The sequence below is a fragment of the Rhea pennata genome, chromosome 1, assembly GCF_028389875.1.
Source record: "Rhea pennata isolate bPtePen1 chromosome 1, bPtePen1.pri, whole genome shotgun sequence".
Taxonomy (NCBI): domain Eukaryota; kingdom Metazoa; phylum Chordata; class Aves; order Rheiformes; family Rheidae; genus Rhea; species Rhea pennata.
The window spans coordinates 66,943,041-66,957,350 of NC_084663.1; the positions used below are offsets into that span (position 1 = coordinate 66,943,041).

Sequence of the window (14,310 nt, forward strand, 5' to 3'; positions counted from 1 at the left end):
GTGACCTAGCAATGCACTTTCCTTTGTCCTCCTCCAGCTTCTTATGTACTTCTGAACCAACTCACTTATTTCCTGTGCTAACGCCCCATCGTTTTGTGCCACTGCATCCCTGACTTTACTCCTGCATACCTTTATGCTCTGCTCTTTCTTACCACTATGGTTTCCTTTCCTCCCTCCTAGCATTACCACATTTTTTTTCTTTTTGGTTAACATGCTGCTTTTTTGCTTTTCTCTTTTTCCTCAATGTGAGTGCTGGAGGACGCCTCTGACAAAATCATTTTGCTCTCTTCCCAGGGGCTGACAGGGAGATCCATCCCCAAAGTGCCAAAAGAAATGCTGACCCAGTCCATGCCACCAACCAGCCAGAAGGAAAGGGTGTCCCAGATGCTTATGTCTCTGATGTGAAGGAGAGAAGGTAAGAGTCCAGGAGAGAAAGGAAACCACTTCAGGAAGAAGAGAGAGAATCAATCCAGAATATGAAGGAGACATCCCTGGTGCTTTACAAGTGGGTTTCTCCCTCTGTGGTGCCAAGTACCTCCTTGACGGGAGGGGACAGTGCTCTGTGCTCTGCCTGAGAGCCATCCCAGGGCTCGGACTCTCCAGCCACATGCTGCTTCTTCGGCTGGGGCAGATCCTCCGCAGGGGAAATGAGCTGCTTTAGCCGCTGCAGAGATGCAGGCAGATAGAGGAAGTCTCTGTTAATTAAGCTGATAAACAAAGTGACACCCAATAGCAATCCACAACAATTGCTGGGGGCAAAGGCATCTGGAGAGCTAATGCTCCCAAATTCCTGCTCCTTTCCCACTGAATAGCTGTACCAGAGAGCAGGCTTGCTTTCCTACCTTTAGGTTTTCTCAGTAGCAATTATTTCACCTCTAGGCTCAAACTCACACCATGGACTGATGACCATTTTACAGCTGTGCTGTGTGATGACCAAACACACACGGCTTCTCACAGACATGTTTCTGGGAGGAAGGATGCTACTGGTTATGTAACATGGCCTCTAGTCCCCTGATTTCACCATAGACATTTTCTGTGGTTGTGGAAAAAGTCTGTGTAAATCCCAATTTGTTTTCTTATGCTAAGCAGTAGTGCTTCCCACTGCTTTGATGGAACTGTGGAACTTTCAAAATGGTCTGGCCCATACAAAGACCTGGATCCACTGCTCTGGCTGGAAGCAATAGAAAAGTCAAGATCTCAAACAACTCTCCCCTTCATTTCAGTTCCCATAAAACAGGTCGTATGGTGATACCTGCCTCAGCAGCCCTCCCCTGGTACAGCATTGGCTTCCCAACAGTGAGGAGCTCCTGCGCCATGACATCGGCTCAGCTCCCCTCTGACAGCCCAACAAACCATAGTGGGGCGGCCACGGCTCAGTGGCAGCCACCCATGCTTCGCTGGGGCCATCACAGAGCTCAACCCCTCACCACCTCTCCCCAGGAGGAAAAAGGATCACAGATGTTATTCTGGTGGGTTACCCACTTGTCCTGCCCCACACCGGCTCCCACCATGCCTCCTGGGCAAGGTTACATTGGACAAGGTGTTCAGAGTTGTCTCTGTCCTCTGCAATGCTGTCCTTGCTGCAGAGGGGTGCCCTGAAGGTATCCCCTAGTGTTGTCCCAGCTTTCGGGCCTTTGGGGCAGTTTATTGTTAAAAAAAAGTGCAAAAAACTTGGAGTTGTTTGGGTGAAATGTGTTAAGTTACCTTTCTCAACCAGCAGCTGTGATTTCCTGACCTTTCTGATTGTGTTTTTGAAGCCCCTTTGTTACCACAAATCTTCCCAAGATCCTGAGCTCCTTGCCACAACCCAGTAACCTGATGTGTCCTGCAGCCACCTGCCCAGCTTCATGGAAGGCATATCATTTCCCTGATAAATACTGACTTTTGCAGTTACTAATTTTTCCCTTCACAGCCTGTTAAAGCCAGTGTATTCTCCTCACTTACAGAGCACACCACAAGCAGAGCAGGCTATTCATCCCTGACTCATTTGATTACTTTCAAATACTTCCACTAATTGCAAAACACCTGCCAGAATTCAGGATTTCTCTCATTTATTCTGAAGTATTTACCTCATAATTTCTGAAATCAGTCTTGGCCTAAAGCTTCTCTGTGAGCAGTTCATTGCATGTTTTGCTCTTGAGCTGTCTTAATCAGACACATTAAGAAACAACATTTGTGTTTCTTGGTCAGCCAAGTGTAACAAGAGGAATCAGTTTGTTGCAGTGACTGATCATAACTACCAATTACAATCTTGCTTTCAGTGAATGGTTTGCAATATTCAGTTGAAATGCACTGTACCTGGAAGCACTTGTGTCAGCAAATTAACTTATTATATTTGTGAGGCATAACTGGAAAAAAGCAACAGGTAAATTTTGAGAAAAACAGTTTTCAGAACTGGAGTAAATACTCCAAAACACATTGTGTGGTTTACTTTGATTCTCCTCTGAATCAGCCCAGGTTTCTTTCTTAAAGTATGTCCATGTAAGTTTCTTAATAATAATGTAACTGAGAAATCCCTGGAAGTTACATCTAATTTCATCTAAACCAGGAAAAATAGAAAAAAATCCCAAACTGAAATTGGCCAAATCAGTCCCTTGGATATGCCATAAAATAAGCATTCACAGTAGTATTTCACTCCAAGGACTCAAAGCAATTTGCCATAGATTAAACACATTGCTTGGTTAACAGGTGGGACACTAGGACCATTACTTCACTGACAGCTCTGAGCCCTCATGAAATCTCTGAGCTGCAGAGAGTCCAACATGTTACCCACTGCATGGTCAAACTCTTCAAACTGACCATGGGAAAGGTAAGATGCATTACCACTAAATGGTCTTGAGCACAGGAGAGGGCTATAAGAGACAGGACTCTCTTTTTTTGGAGCAAATTGTATCACAGAACACAGGCAAAAAATTCACCCAGACTTTCTCATATTAGAAGGTTACATTTCCAAATTGAAAGAATCATAGAAGCAGAGGTACTTAGATTTCCTTAAAGCTATGTTCAATTGCCAAAGGAATTGTAATTTATTTTCTGGGGTGCCAATACCTTAGCACAGTCTAACACTAAGCCCTTTTTTCAAGGGATTCAATATCTCTATACGTCTTCTGCCAAAGACCCTTTTTGGCTAACACTGCTTTGTACTTGTTTGTACACCAAAGTTACTATTCCAGGGTCCTTTTAAAGTCCCATTCTGAGCTGAAATGAGTTGGTCCAAAACCTACAGCAGGCTGTAAGATCCTCTCTGTCAGCATTAAGCTAATTCAAGTGTTAGGGTGCCTTTGCTATCCACACCCTCATAGATGGCAAGCAAGGCCAAGCCACTAGCCAAGGAGGCCAGGAGTCACTGAGGAAGACACCACAGCAGAGCTCTGGCCACTCCGTGCTGCTCCCAGCAGAGGTGGCTGCATCACTCCTGGAGTGCATGGCTCTGGGCTCCTCTGCAAAGACCTAAGCCCATCAAAGACACCAGTGGTAACCAGGAGGCTGAATGGTCAAAAGGAGTTATGAGCCCATTTCACTGTGTTGTCTTTCTCCTCCGTACCCCTGTCTGCAACATTTATGCCTCTTTCACTACTTCTCTGAAGGCTTTTCCATCTCTTCTGCCTCTGTCTGGGCATTGCCTCATTACTTCTTCTGAATTCGAGATGGGCATTATCTTGCTTTTCCACAGAGCCTGTCACTCCTTGTTAAGTCACCGTTCTCAAACAGTAAATAAGAGCCCTCACTGGCACAGATTCAGCACTAACTTCCATGGGGAGGCAGAGCCGAAGAGGATGTCCCACATACAGCCCATTCCTGCCTGCATTAGCAGTGCAGGCTCCTCCTCTCCACATGTCTCCCAGTGGGACACCTTCACCATGTCCACAGAGACATTCCTGTTTCCCACTCACCTGCAGACCGTCACTCAGCTGCAATCAAGCTTGCAATCAGTGCAGGGGGAAGACGGAGGTAGAGGGAGAGAAACTGTGCTGAAAGTTATATGCGCTGCATGTAACTCCAGTCCTCCTCTATGGATCATGGGTTACTCCTCCATGACCCCATTTTTTCAGCCACAATTGTTCCTAGGATCTAGCCCAGAGCTCTGACAAGGCCAAGATGCCTACAGGTAAAGAGAGTCACAGGCCTTTTGAAAGGCACAGACTTTTGTAGATATGTGAGCATCTCCTCCTTAATAGCCATGTGCAATTTCTTCAGAGAAGGTAACACAGTCCTGATCCAAGATGAAAAGGGGAGCAGGGACAAAAGACAAGAGGTAAAGGTAAAACAGTACCTAGTTTTGCATCTAGTTTGCACTGGTACAAATCAGTAAAGGAAGAGGAAGCAAAGATGATGTTATGCCAGCTTTACTTGCGTGGCCAGTGAGACCAACCAGACTATAAGTCAAGACAATCAGCCTGTGGTCTCAAGCAGCCTTTTGGGGAGCTATAGCTGACTGGAGCTAGAAATGCCCAGCTCAAGCTCCAAATACTAGGACTTTCCCCACATTGGGGTGAGCTGAGCAGAGATAAACACAGCCATGACCTCTGTCAGCCACTCTGGCATTGCACACACTTAGGGGGTACTCTGCTACCCAGCAGAGTGAGCGTTAGAGATGTTCTGCATATATCTACATATTGCACCATATGTGGTGGTCTGATGTCTCCCAGAAGACACTGGATGTTTGATGATCTTCCTGGGAGCTGTGCTGAGACTCCCCAAACCTTCCAGATTACCAGCAAGAGCTACAGGGCATTCTAGGGAAGGGCTACGCCCATAATTTGCCTTCTCAAAGAAATGCATTATGTATATTTTCTCTGGAGCCCTTCTCACAAGTTATCTGGAAGAAGCTTAGTACACTGTACGAGTAACTTGCTTGCTGACAATGATCTCAGTACCTGCTTCAGGGGTCCCTTGGTTTTCAGGAGGATGAAGACGGCGTAGAGAGGAATACAGACCATGGAGGAGAGTGCCATCAGCCAGCCCACCACATAGCCCCAGGGTGGGTACACGTAGACATTGTTGTATTTCAAGGGTGTGTACTTGATCAGGGAAAACAGGAAGATTGCCTGAGGAGGAAAACACAGACATAGCCAGAGCAAAGCGGGCAAAAGGAGGCAGGTAGTCTGGCCATACTGGAAGCGCAGTCTAGATAGCAATGACTGTGTTGTCTTGCAAGAGCTAGCATGGGCCTTGCTAGCTGCAGCAGAGCAGGGAATGGCACACTGACTGCTCAAGGAGTTATCTCGGAGTCAGGCTGCGCAGCATGTACAGCATTCAGGTTTCCTATGGGATCAAACTAAACAAAGTTGGCAGCAACTCTGAGGGTCCAGCAACTCTGAGGCAGCAACTGAGTCATATCAAAGTCAGGACTTTGCATTGGCATTCTCAGAAGCTCTCCGGAAGTACCACCTGGGCACAGATATCCCACTCTTGGGGCCCTCTAACTACAGAGGTCTCAGACAATTTGGGATGGATCAGGCACTAGCTTTGAAAACTCCCCAGAGATTCAACTCCTGCTGAAGCCCATGGACAAAGGACCGGAAATCTTTTGTAAACTGTAGCCATAGATCCCATCTGTGTTCCCACTGAGGTCAGAGAAAACAACCATCCACACCAGACAGAAGAGCACAATTTGGCTCAGAGATCATGTAAAAATCAGTGGAGCAAGACTGAACATAAATTCAAAACACAGAAGAACTTGCCTGACTTAGGTGCACTTTCTTTAAATATAGTTGTCAGAAACATTTTCAAAGAGGCTTAACAATACATAAAGCAAATGGCCATAGCAAGATATTTCTGAGCCACAGCAGGTCACAGAAACATGAGTTGAAGCAAGTATTTCAGAAAAGGATAATTGTCACTGGTCTTCTATTCAGAAGTAATTTGACCAAACCTCTTCAGACTTTGAGGATACATTTTCCTTTGCCTTCAGAGTGAACAAGAGGGCTTTCAGGCTCAAATAATTTTCCAGAAAAGATAGAGCTTTACATAGGAAACAAATTGCAGCCTCAACTACAGACCAACTTCTGTTTCTCCATAGCAATTTGATAAAATTACAGCAGCACTTTGAAAACAAATCAACCTTTTCTACTGCAAATCCAGGAACCCAATATAAATATGCCATGCTGTTGTAATTGCATGTACTTACCAGGCACATGCCAGGGGTGAACACCAACCAGCATATCTTAATCAAGGGCCATGGCCGGAAACCAATCATATCCTCAATGTTGTCATAGAAGCGGTCCGCACCTTGGCCACCAACCAGCAAAGAGACAGAGATGAGCAGGTGAGATTTTCTTTGTTTTTTTCAACAACCACAAACATCAGATCCCAATGTTTATTATCCTTAATCTTTCTTCTCTGCAAAAAAAGTGACTGTTCTAACAATATGACAGCAGGTAATTGGCTTTTCTGACATTTAAATGTCTAAATACAGATGATGGTGTTTGACTTTATCCATAACTTTTCAAAAAGTTTGACATAAAAGAAATATCCTGTCCCTCAGACGACAGCAGCTGTAAGAGAGAGGATGTAGCTATTGTACCACTAACATCTGGAACTAAACCCTGGCACAAGGCAAGCAGGTACATCTGACGTACAGGTCAGTAAGGGAAATCTCTCACAGGCTGACCACATGGAAATGCATGAGTCCAAAATGTTGAAAGGAAGAAAGAAAGCAGAGGACACCAAATAAAATCTCCTCCTGTAACAAGACTGGCACAGCAGGGAATTTCAGGTCAAGTACTCCCACTGAATTAGACATTTTCCTTGTCATCGAGAGTTTAATTTCCGAAGACCATTTCACTTCCTGCCTAGTACAAAAGATCTGGCAATCCAAACACTCTTGGTAACCAAATGTTCTGTCTGCAAGTGTTCCTGTCTTGCCCAATGGAAGTTGTCTTGCAGGAATCTGATCTCCTCTTTCTCTTCCCATTAGCTTCACTCACTAGATTACATATGCTCCATCAACCTGAATCTCATAAGGCACCTAGGTGGGAAATACCTCTGAAGAGCACCTGAAAGACCTGCCGCTGACCAAACCCTATCTGTGCTAAGCACAAACTGTTCCCAACCCAAAGCATGAGCAGGAAATGCATGTAATGATACATAGAGGAGACAATGTAATGCAAATGGGCTGCAGCAGACCTTTAAGTAAGCTCTAGGATGTCCTCTAGGAATAAAAACCTAAGGCTGGCCAAAAGGAGACCTAAAATGACAAAGAATCAAAGATTCATTCATAAGATGGCAAAACATCTCCACTCTAACTAGAGCTAACCAGAGGTAAAAGAACAGATCACTGAGGCAAAATAGGGTAACAATTGACAAAAACCTGGAGCTACTGTGTCGAGAGAAAAAGTTACTAGCTAATTGCCTCTAGCATCAAATATTGGCATGTCTTTCCTATCACAGTTTTATCAGAGTACTTAACTGACAAATAAGAGCTCTGCCCTCGAGGGTGTTCCTCTGGTGTTGAACTCATGGTCTTGCCAAAGTTCCTACCTGCAAGTGTAATGAGATCCCTAACATCTGATAGCTGGGCAAAATATAGGCCCACCAGACTAGCCACACTTGCTAGTGTTTGGGGCTTGGTGGATTTTATTTTGTTTTCCTTCTTTACATCTTAGAATTAAGTCCCAGGATTATATTTCCTTTAAATGTGTGAATTCTATAAAAGCATATTATGTTTGCCTTTCTTTTTTGTAATTTTTTGCATTATTTTCTGGATCTCACATCTAACATTTTCAGAAAAGCTCTTTTAAAACCACTTTTTGATGTATTTAGGTTTGGAACGATAGATTTCTAGAATACTTCATGGTTTCTATCTTGAGCCTGTAAATGAACAAGTAGCCTCCAGGAAAATACAAGCTGTAGCACATCAAGTGAAATACAACCTTGTGAGAGAACTCAGCTTTTGCCAGAGAACAAAATCCTAAAACTACCAAGCTATAAATCCCATGAAGCCTCAGATAACATTTCTGAAAATATTGGTGATAAGGAGGGATGATATAAATTTATTTTGCCAAAAAGGCCAAAATATTCCGTGGGATAAAGGGGGGGAAAAAAAGAGAGGTATAAATGATATGACTTGTAGTTTAGAATATGAGCATTGCACAGTCTGTTATGCTGCACAGTGTTTCCAGAAAAAGACACTATGATGTTAAATACATGATGGAAAAATTCATTCACAATGCAATGCTGCTGAAGTCAAACATCACAAATTTTGGATTTAGGATCTAGTGGAAGAGATATAACAGTAAAGGAAAATACAAAGAGATCAAACAAAAAGGGGGACACAGCAGACATCCATCCTGCACCAAAAAAAAAAAAAAATACATTATTTGTTACAGTGTGCGGTAGCCTCCATCTGTCCTTATCCCTGCTTGCTGCAGTATAACCACCATGACCTGCTGTTCCCTCACCAGGGTTTTAGGCAGCAGATGATGTAGTGAAATACAATGGGACGTGACATAAATGGACTCAAAGAGTATACAAACAGGAAGTTTTTACATGTTCTGCATTTCACAGGCAGATGAAAAAGTAATCAAGCTTAAGAAGTCACCAGTTCAATCAGTCAGCATTGGCTTTTTGAGCAAATTAGAAACCAGAAGATTCATGTACTCCTTATTCCTTTCCCGCACAACATTAGAGGGATTAGATAAAGCTACCACAGGGAATGCCCTCCCCCAAAAGATTTCTATTGGAACAAATAAATAGGTTTGCTGTCATCTAGGGTATTCCCAAGATGCAAAAGTTGCTATAAGGGCAGTTATCCATGAATGCTAGTATCACCTCTCCTCTGCTGACCAATTCTGTACACTCTCAAAGATGTCATATCCTTCTCTAGTAAATCATTGAATTTTTGAACATAAACTCATGGGAAAAAATTTTGCACTAACCCAGCTAGGGATTTGCTTATGTCCTTATGTCTTGTCCTTACAGAGCCCTTCTCATTCTAGGCAGCTTATAATAACTGCAAGTGTTACACTGAAAGGGACCAAGACATTTCTTCTTCTTTTTTAATACACTGGAGGAAATATTTCTCCATATAATCTGTTTGAACTGTTATTTTGGAACCTAAAACTCTCTGCCTTTCAGATCATTCTTCCCAAGCTGCATTTATTTGCATTCATCTGTACTGAATTTCATCCACAGGATTTCAATAGGTAATGACCTTGGCTCTTTGCCTTAACGCTAAGCCTGTACCTGCTCCCTCACCTTCCCAAATACACAGCATCAACACCTGTGCCAAATCTGTGTAAAATGCTACCAGCAGAGGGATTATGGCATTGCAACAACCATGCACCCTTTGGGTACCAGGTGCACAGAATCGGCCCGTTATAATCCATAAATAAGGGTGTAAAATCACCTACAGTAGCTGCATCAGAAAGGATAATGCACACACAGCTTGGGCAAGCTTGACTGGAAGGATGCAGTTTGGAGACCACAGCTCCTAGAAGCCACTCTGCATGTGAGTATGAGAAAAAGATTTATACCAGCTCAACGTGGATTTGCCCTAGGGCCACCCACTGGTACCCACTGGCATCAGTTTTCTCCAGCTTTCTATACAGGCCTAATGACTTCAGCCTCAGCCCTCCTGCAGTGGTGGGGAAATCAGCTTCCTCACAGAACAGCTAGTCCTAATGTGCACGCTGTGACCACTTGGAAAACATCCTCCCCGCAGCACATCTTGGTAGTGTCGTGCTGCAGATCCTGGTGCTCAAAAAGAGTACCTGCTTATGTGAGGGCTGAGTCTTCCCAAGCGGAAGGGAAGAGGAGGGGGGAAAAATCAAAAACCGCCAGCACTTCCCTCTGGCAAACGTGATCAGCAGGTTTGATGCTGTGTGATCCTTTCGCAGGAGAGCAGTATGTGAGGATTTTGTGAGGAAATCCTCAGATCTTTATAACTGCAGCTGCCTAACAGGCAGAAGGAAGCTGCCAAGCAGTGGGTGTTTGCCGTATGTGCTGGGAGAGGGGAAACTCAGAACGTGTATTTGTGTTCGCAAAAGCACTGTAATTCTTCACAGTGTAAGCAAGAGACTCAGTCCTGCCAATTCTGAGGCTGGAGAAAACCCATTAGGTGGCACCAGGGATATTTTTTCCACTAAAATGCCCCTCCTTGACCTAGTGATGACATTTCAACCCAGCATCAGGTCAAAATGAATGCAAAGCAGAATGTCAAGATGGCAAAATCCCACTGTGCAGAGTGGGGCAAATGAGCTGGTGAGGCAATGACTCATTTCTCAGTCCCTAGTTGCTCCGTCCCCCTCCCAGGCTGCTAAGGCAGTTTATCCCTCTTGCTGCTAATTCTCTGCCTTTTTTTTTATCCATGATGGTCAGTGGAGAAGAAATGAGGTCTGTGCAACTGTAACAAGGGCAGGGCATGTTCTGTACATTAAACTATAATCCAGTGTGGTGCTACTGAAGCCCTGTCACAGAGGGAAGAGGATCTCCATCTCCCTAGAAATCCTGTGAAGAATGCACAGAAGGAGACTCTCAGTTTACATATGTCTGATATCACAAGCGCCCAGGGGAGCTCCTCTTCCAGGAGAAGCTCTCTTGGATACATCTCCTTACAGAGATGCTTCTGTTGCATTCCTTGGAGGTCACTCCAAAGCAGCTGCATCTGCATTTCAGTAAGAGGGAAGGCCATGTAGGCTAGCAATTGGTTCCTGATGTACATAAAGCATTTGGAGAACATGATACCTCCTTCATCAACAGCTGTGCTACAGCCATTGTACCCTCTTTAAAACTCTAAGTGGCAAGGAGTGCCTTCAGGAATTGATTGCTCAATATCTCTACTAATGCAAGACATAGGCAACACGAAATGAAATTAGCAGGGGCCAGGTTCAAGATAAGCAAAAGAAAAGTGACTATTCACATCCCCTATTAAAAAAAAAAAAAAAAAAAAAGCTGTGAAACTGCTTGCTGCAGGATTTTGTAGATGGCAAATGTTTATCTGAGTCAGTTGGACAAATTCACAGGAGAGAAATAAATACAAAGATCTTTCTTCTGGCTCTGGAAATCCCTGGGCCTCAAGTTGCTAGCAGCTGGAAGAATGTTCTGTAAATGTATCGCTGCTAACTTCCTCTACTCTTGCACTCTTCCCTGAGCAGCCGTTGCTCACGATTGAAAGATACCAAACATGGAGTTCTTGTCTGCAGTCTTTTTTTTTTAGGTTAGGATGGATAAACTGCCTGGCATAGCTAGGAGCCAGCAGGGGCTGGACTGGTGGATTGACAGTCTGATCTAATCTGGCAGCCACTAGAGTTTTGTACAGTCCTTACACATATGGAGCTCTTGTGGCTCCAGGAGGCCAGGGAGAGGGCAGCTACTCTGCATCAGGCAGGACGATACCTGGGACCTCACAGTCTTGATACATGCTTCAGTAAGATGAACAGCAGTCTCTTTGCCCAGGCACTGCTGAGCATGCCAGAGATCTCCCGGAGGATATCACAGGATATTCTTCTTACTACACTCTCTAATAAGCATTTGATTTTCTTCTGATAGTTCACAAAAGTCAGTTTGAACCCTTCTTCCGAACAGTTCAGTACTTTAGTTACAGTCTTCACCAAAAGCCAAAATCAGTTGCTCCTGTTTCTTTTAGGACTGTTCTCACAGCCTACGTGAACAGCAGTAATATGTAGCAAACCTGCATCTCAGCTTTTTGTGCTGAATGAACTGACAGGACTAAACTAAGGAAGCAATATAAAGAGATTGTAACAGATAGACTGAAGAACAGCAGTCACTTCTCCATAGCTTATTTTCTAATTAAAAGGCAGGATGGGAAGGGCAACAATGTAAGGCAATAGGAGGAAGCTTCAGAGAGGGAAAAACTATTCCGACTCTAAATGTGGAGTAGTGAAGAAACATCATGAGCAAACACATCAGAAACCAGACAAGAAGAAAGGTAAATACGTGCCCCCTCAGGGAGAGGATAGGTCTTTTCCATCCACCTCCTCTTTTCCAATCCCGATCTTTCCCTTAAAAAGGAGCAACAAGAAAAGGTCTTTGTGTCCCACTTACCATACACCCATCCTACACTGATGACTTCGAAAATGGCCAGGAAGAGCAGGCAGGTACCACTGGCAGCATAATAATCAAAGAGCTGGAAGATGTACATCCCTCCCTGTGGAAGAGTTAAAGAAGAGGGAATCATGGCAGGACTATTCCATATGGGAGAAAAATGACTAAGACAAGCAGGGGAATAGCAACAGGAAGATGGCGTTCAGAGCATGTGGGAGAAGAATAGCTTTCTCTTGGAGCTGACCACAGTAGCAGTAACCTTGTCCCAAAGGACAGTCAGAATGGTGCCAGGAGAATGTTTCAGACCCATTTTTTTTTGACACTGCTGGTATGGGCTGCTTTCCATGTCCACAGGAGCAGGAATCAGAGTGGTCTTTTTTAAAATCATGTAGCAAGTTTATAGCACTATTTCAAAATACCATGTGGCTGTGCTGATCTTTGCACCTCAAAAAATTGGGATCCCAAGGCACATGACAATCAGGATGTTGAGATACCTCCTTTTAGTCTGCATCTATCTTTGCATGCAAAGGGTCTAAGCTCTGTGGTGGTAGAGGCATGTGGCTCTCCTACTGTCTTTACCTTTGAGTTGACCCCTGTTTAATTTTAATCAGTTAGTGGTACAGCTTATTTGATTCTCATTCTCATATTTTCGTGTTTTTTTCTCTAAGGGAAAGCCTTTCAAACATAAGTCAAGCAAATACTTTCCAGTGGTACTCAACACTCTGGCAGAATAACGGAGCATTTACCCCTTCATCACACCACATGCAGATGTGATGTCCTACAGCAATGGGAATAGATGCCTCCATGCAAAGCAGCATAAAAAAGCCATGGAAACCTTTAATTTAGTTTCACACAGCCAAAGCTCTCTTCATCTCAGTGGGAACTGAAACAAATTCTTAGCCAGGATCTTGCTGGAGTATCATTCAAAACTGGCTAAGAGGTTTTGTGGGAATTAGCTGTCACCACACAGTCCATGGAGTCAACACAGAGAGGTGCTAGGAGCCCAGCCAAGGTGTGTGGTACACACACAGCACAGCACACTACCATGCACAAGGACATAGTTGGCTGCTGTAGGGAAAATTCCATGTGCATAGCAATGTACTGATGCACCTTGGCTACTTCTGCTCCCAGGGACCACAGTTCATCCCAGCCAACTTCCCTCCACTGCTTCGCGTGAACATGCGTAGAGACCTCCTTCTACTAACTCAAGCAAGGTTAGGGTGCACTCATCAGCCCTGGTCTTCCCTCCCTTAGCCCAGCCTCTTGTGGACAGTAGCCAGCAAACAATCACTGCCTTTACATGACCTTCTACACATGCAGCTCAGTTTGTTTTAACCATCAGGCTTGGTATTTGGATAAAACTGCATGTCACATGGCCTCTCACAGGTGTGAGACCATTCCTGTGGAAGGCTCAGTTATGCAGCTTGATCGCTTGCACACTAGCAAAGAAGCACTGGCTGTGAGAGACATCAGCTAATGCGTTAGAAATGAAGGATAATTAACAGCATCAAAGACAAGCTTGCTGTCTCTGAATGTTCTTCCAGGTTAGTCTTCCAGGATTTCTAGTGCTCATCTGCACCACAGCTATTCCTTCCTTACCTCAGTGACCAGCAATAAGCCCAGGAAGTAGCATACAACTGCAATGGCCAGGATCAGCAGCTCTCGACACCCCTTCTTCCGAAATACTTCCGGAAACATGTCAATAATAGCTGTCACCATGCTTTCCACACAGACAAACTACAGAAGAAATCAGGTCAGAAAACCCAGTGGTTCCTCAAATACACATTCTCTCATGGTCATTTTTTCCTTTAACCACCCAGTCCCCTTTTTTTTCATGACATGATCTGCTTGACAAAGAAGCAGCAACAAACAAGACTGAGAAAGGAGAAGCCAATACAGGAGGAGGGGCACAGCTGTATGTGCTGCTCTGCCCATGTGATTTTCTCCTTTCATCTTCCTTGTTTTCATCAAAGGGCAGTTGCAATGGCTGGGGACCCAAATGCTGCTTGGTATCAGTGAGGTCACTTCTGGAGTTGCAAGGCAGAAGTGTTAAAATACAGCCACATCTGGAGGAGAGGAGCTGTGAAATGCACGAGGAATTGCCTCAGACCCAACAGAGCATGTTGTTGCACAGCAGGAACACAGAGAGCATATGGAGGCAAGTGACTTACTGCACCTATTGATCATGGCAGGAGAGTGTCTGAGAAGGCACAAGAAACTGTTGTGACAGAGAGTAGATCGCCTACCACTGGGAAATTAAGTGGAGCCAGGTGACTGTGAGGGCACAACTCAGCCTTGAAATCA

General features: G+C 44.4%; 1 protein-coding gene across 1 annotated transcript in view; it reads right to left on the minus strand.

Moving 5' to 3' along the window:
• Nucleotides 1-499: 499 nt before the first annotated feature.
• LOC134135560 (sodium- and chloride-dependent betaine transporter-like) overlaps nucleotides 500-14,310 on the minus strand; it is a 31,543-nt gene continuing 17,732 nt past the window's right edge. The window contains exons 11-15 of the mRNA XM_062567102.1: nucleotides 13,606-13,743; nucleotides 12,007-12,109; nucleotides 6,131-6,231; nucleotides 4,878-5,048; nucleotides 500-664 (exon numbers count right to left, since the gene is read on the minus strand). Of these exons, the coding sequence (XP_062423086.1) occupies nucleotides 500-664; nucleotides 4,878-5,048; nucleotides 6,131-6,231; nucleotides 12,007-12,109; nucleotides 13,606-13,743 (678 nt within the window). The remainder of the gene's footprint in view (nucleotides 665-4,877; nucleotides 5,049-6,130; nucleotides 6,232-12,006; nucleotides 12,110-13,605; nucleotides 13,744-14,310) is intronic.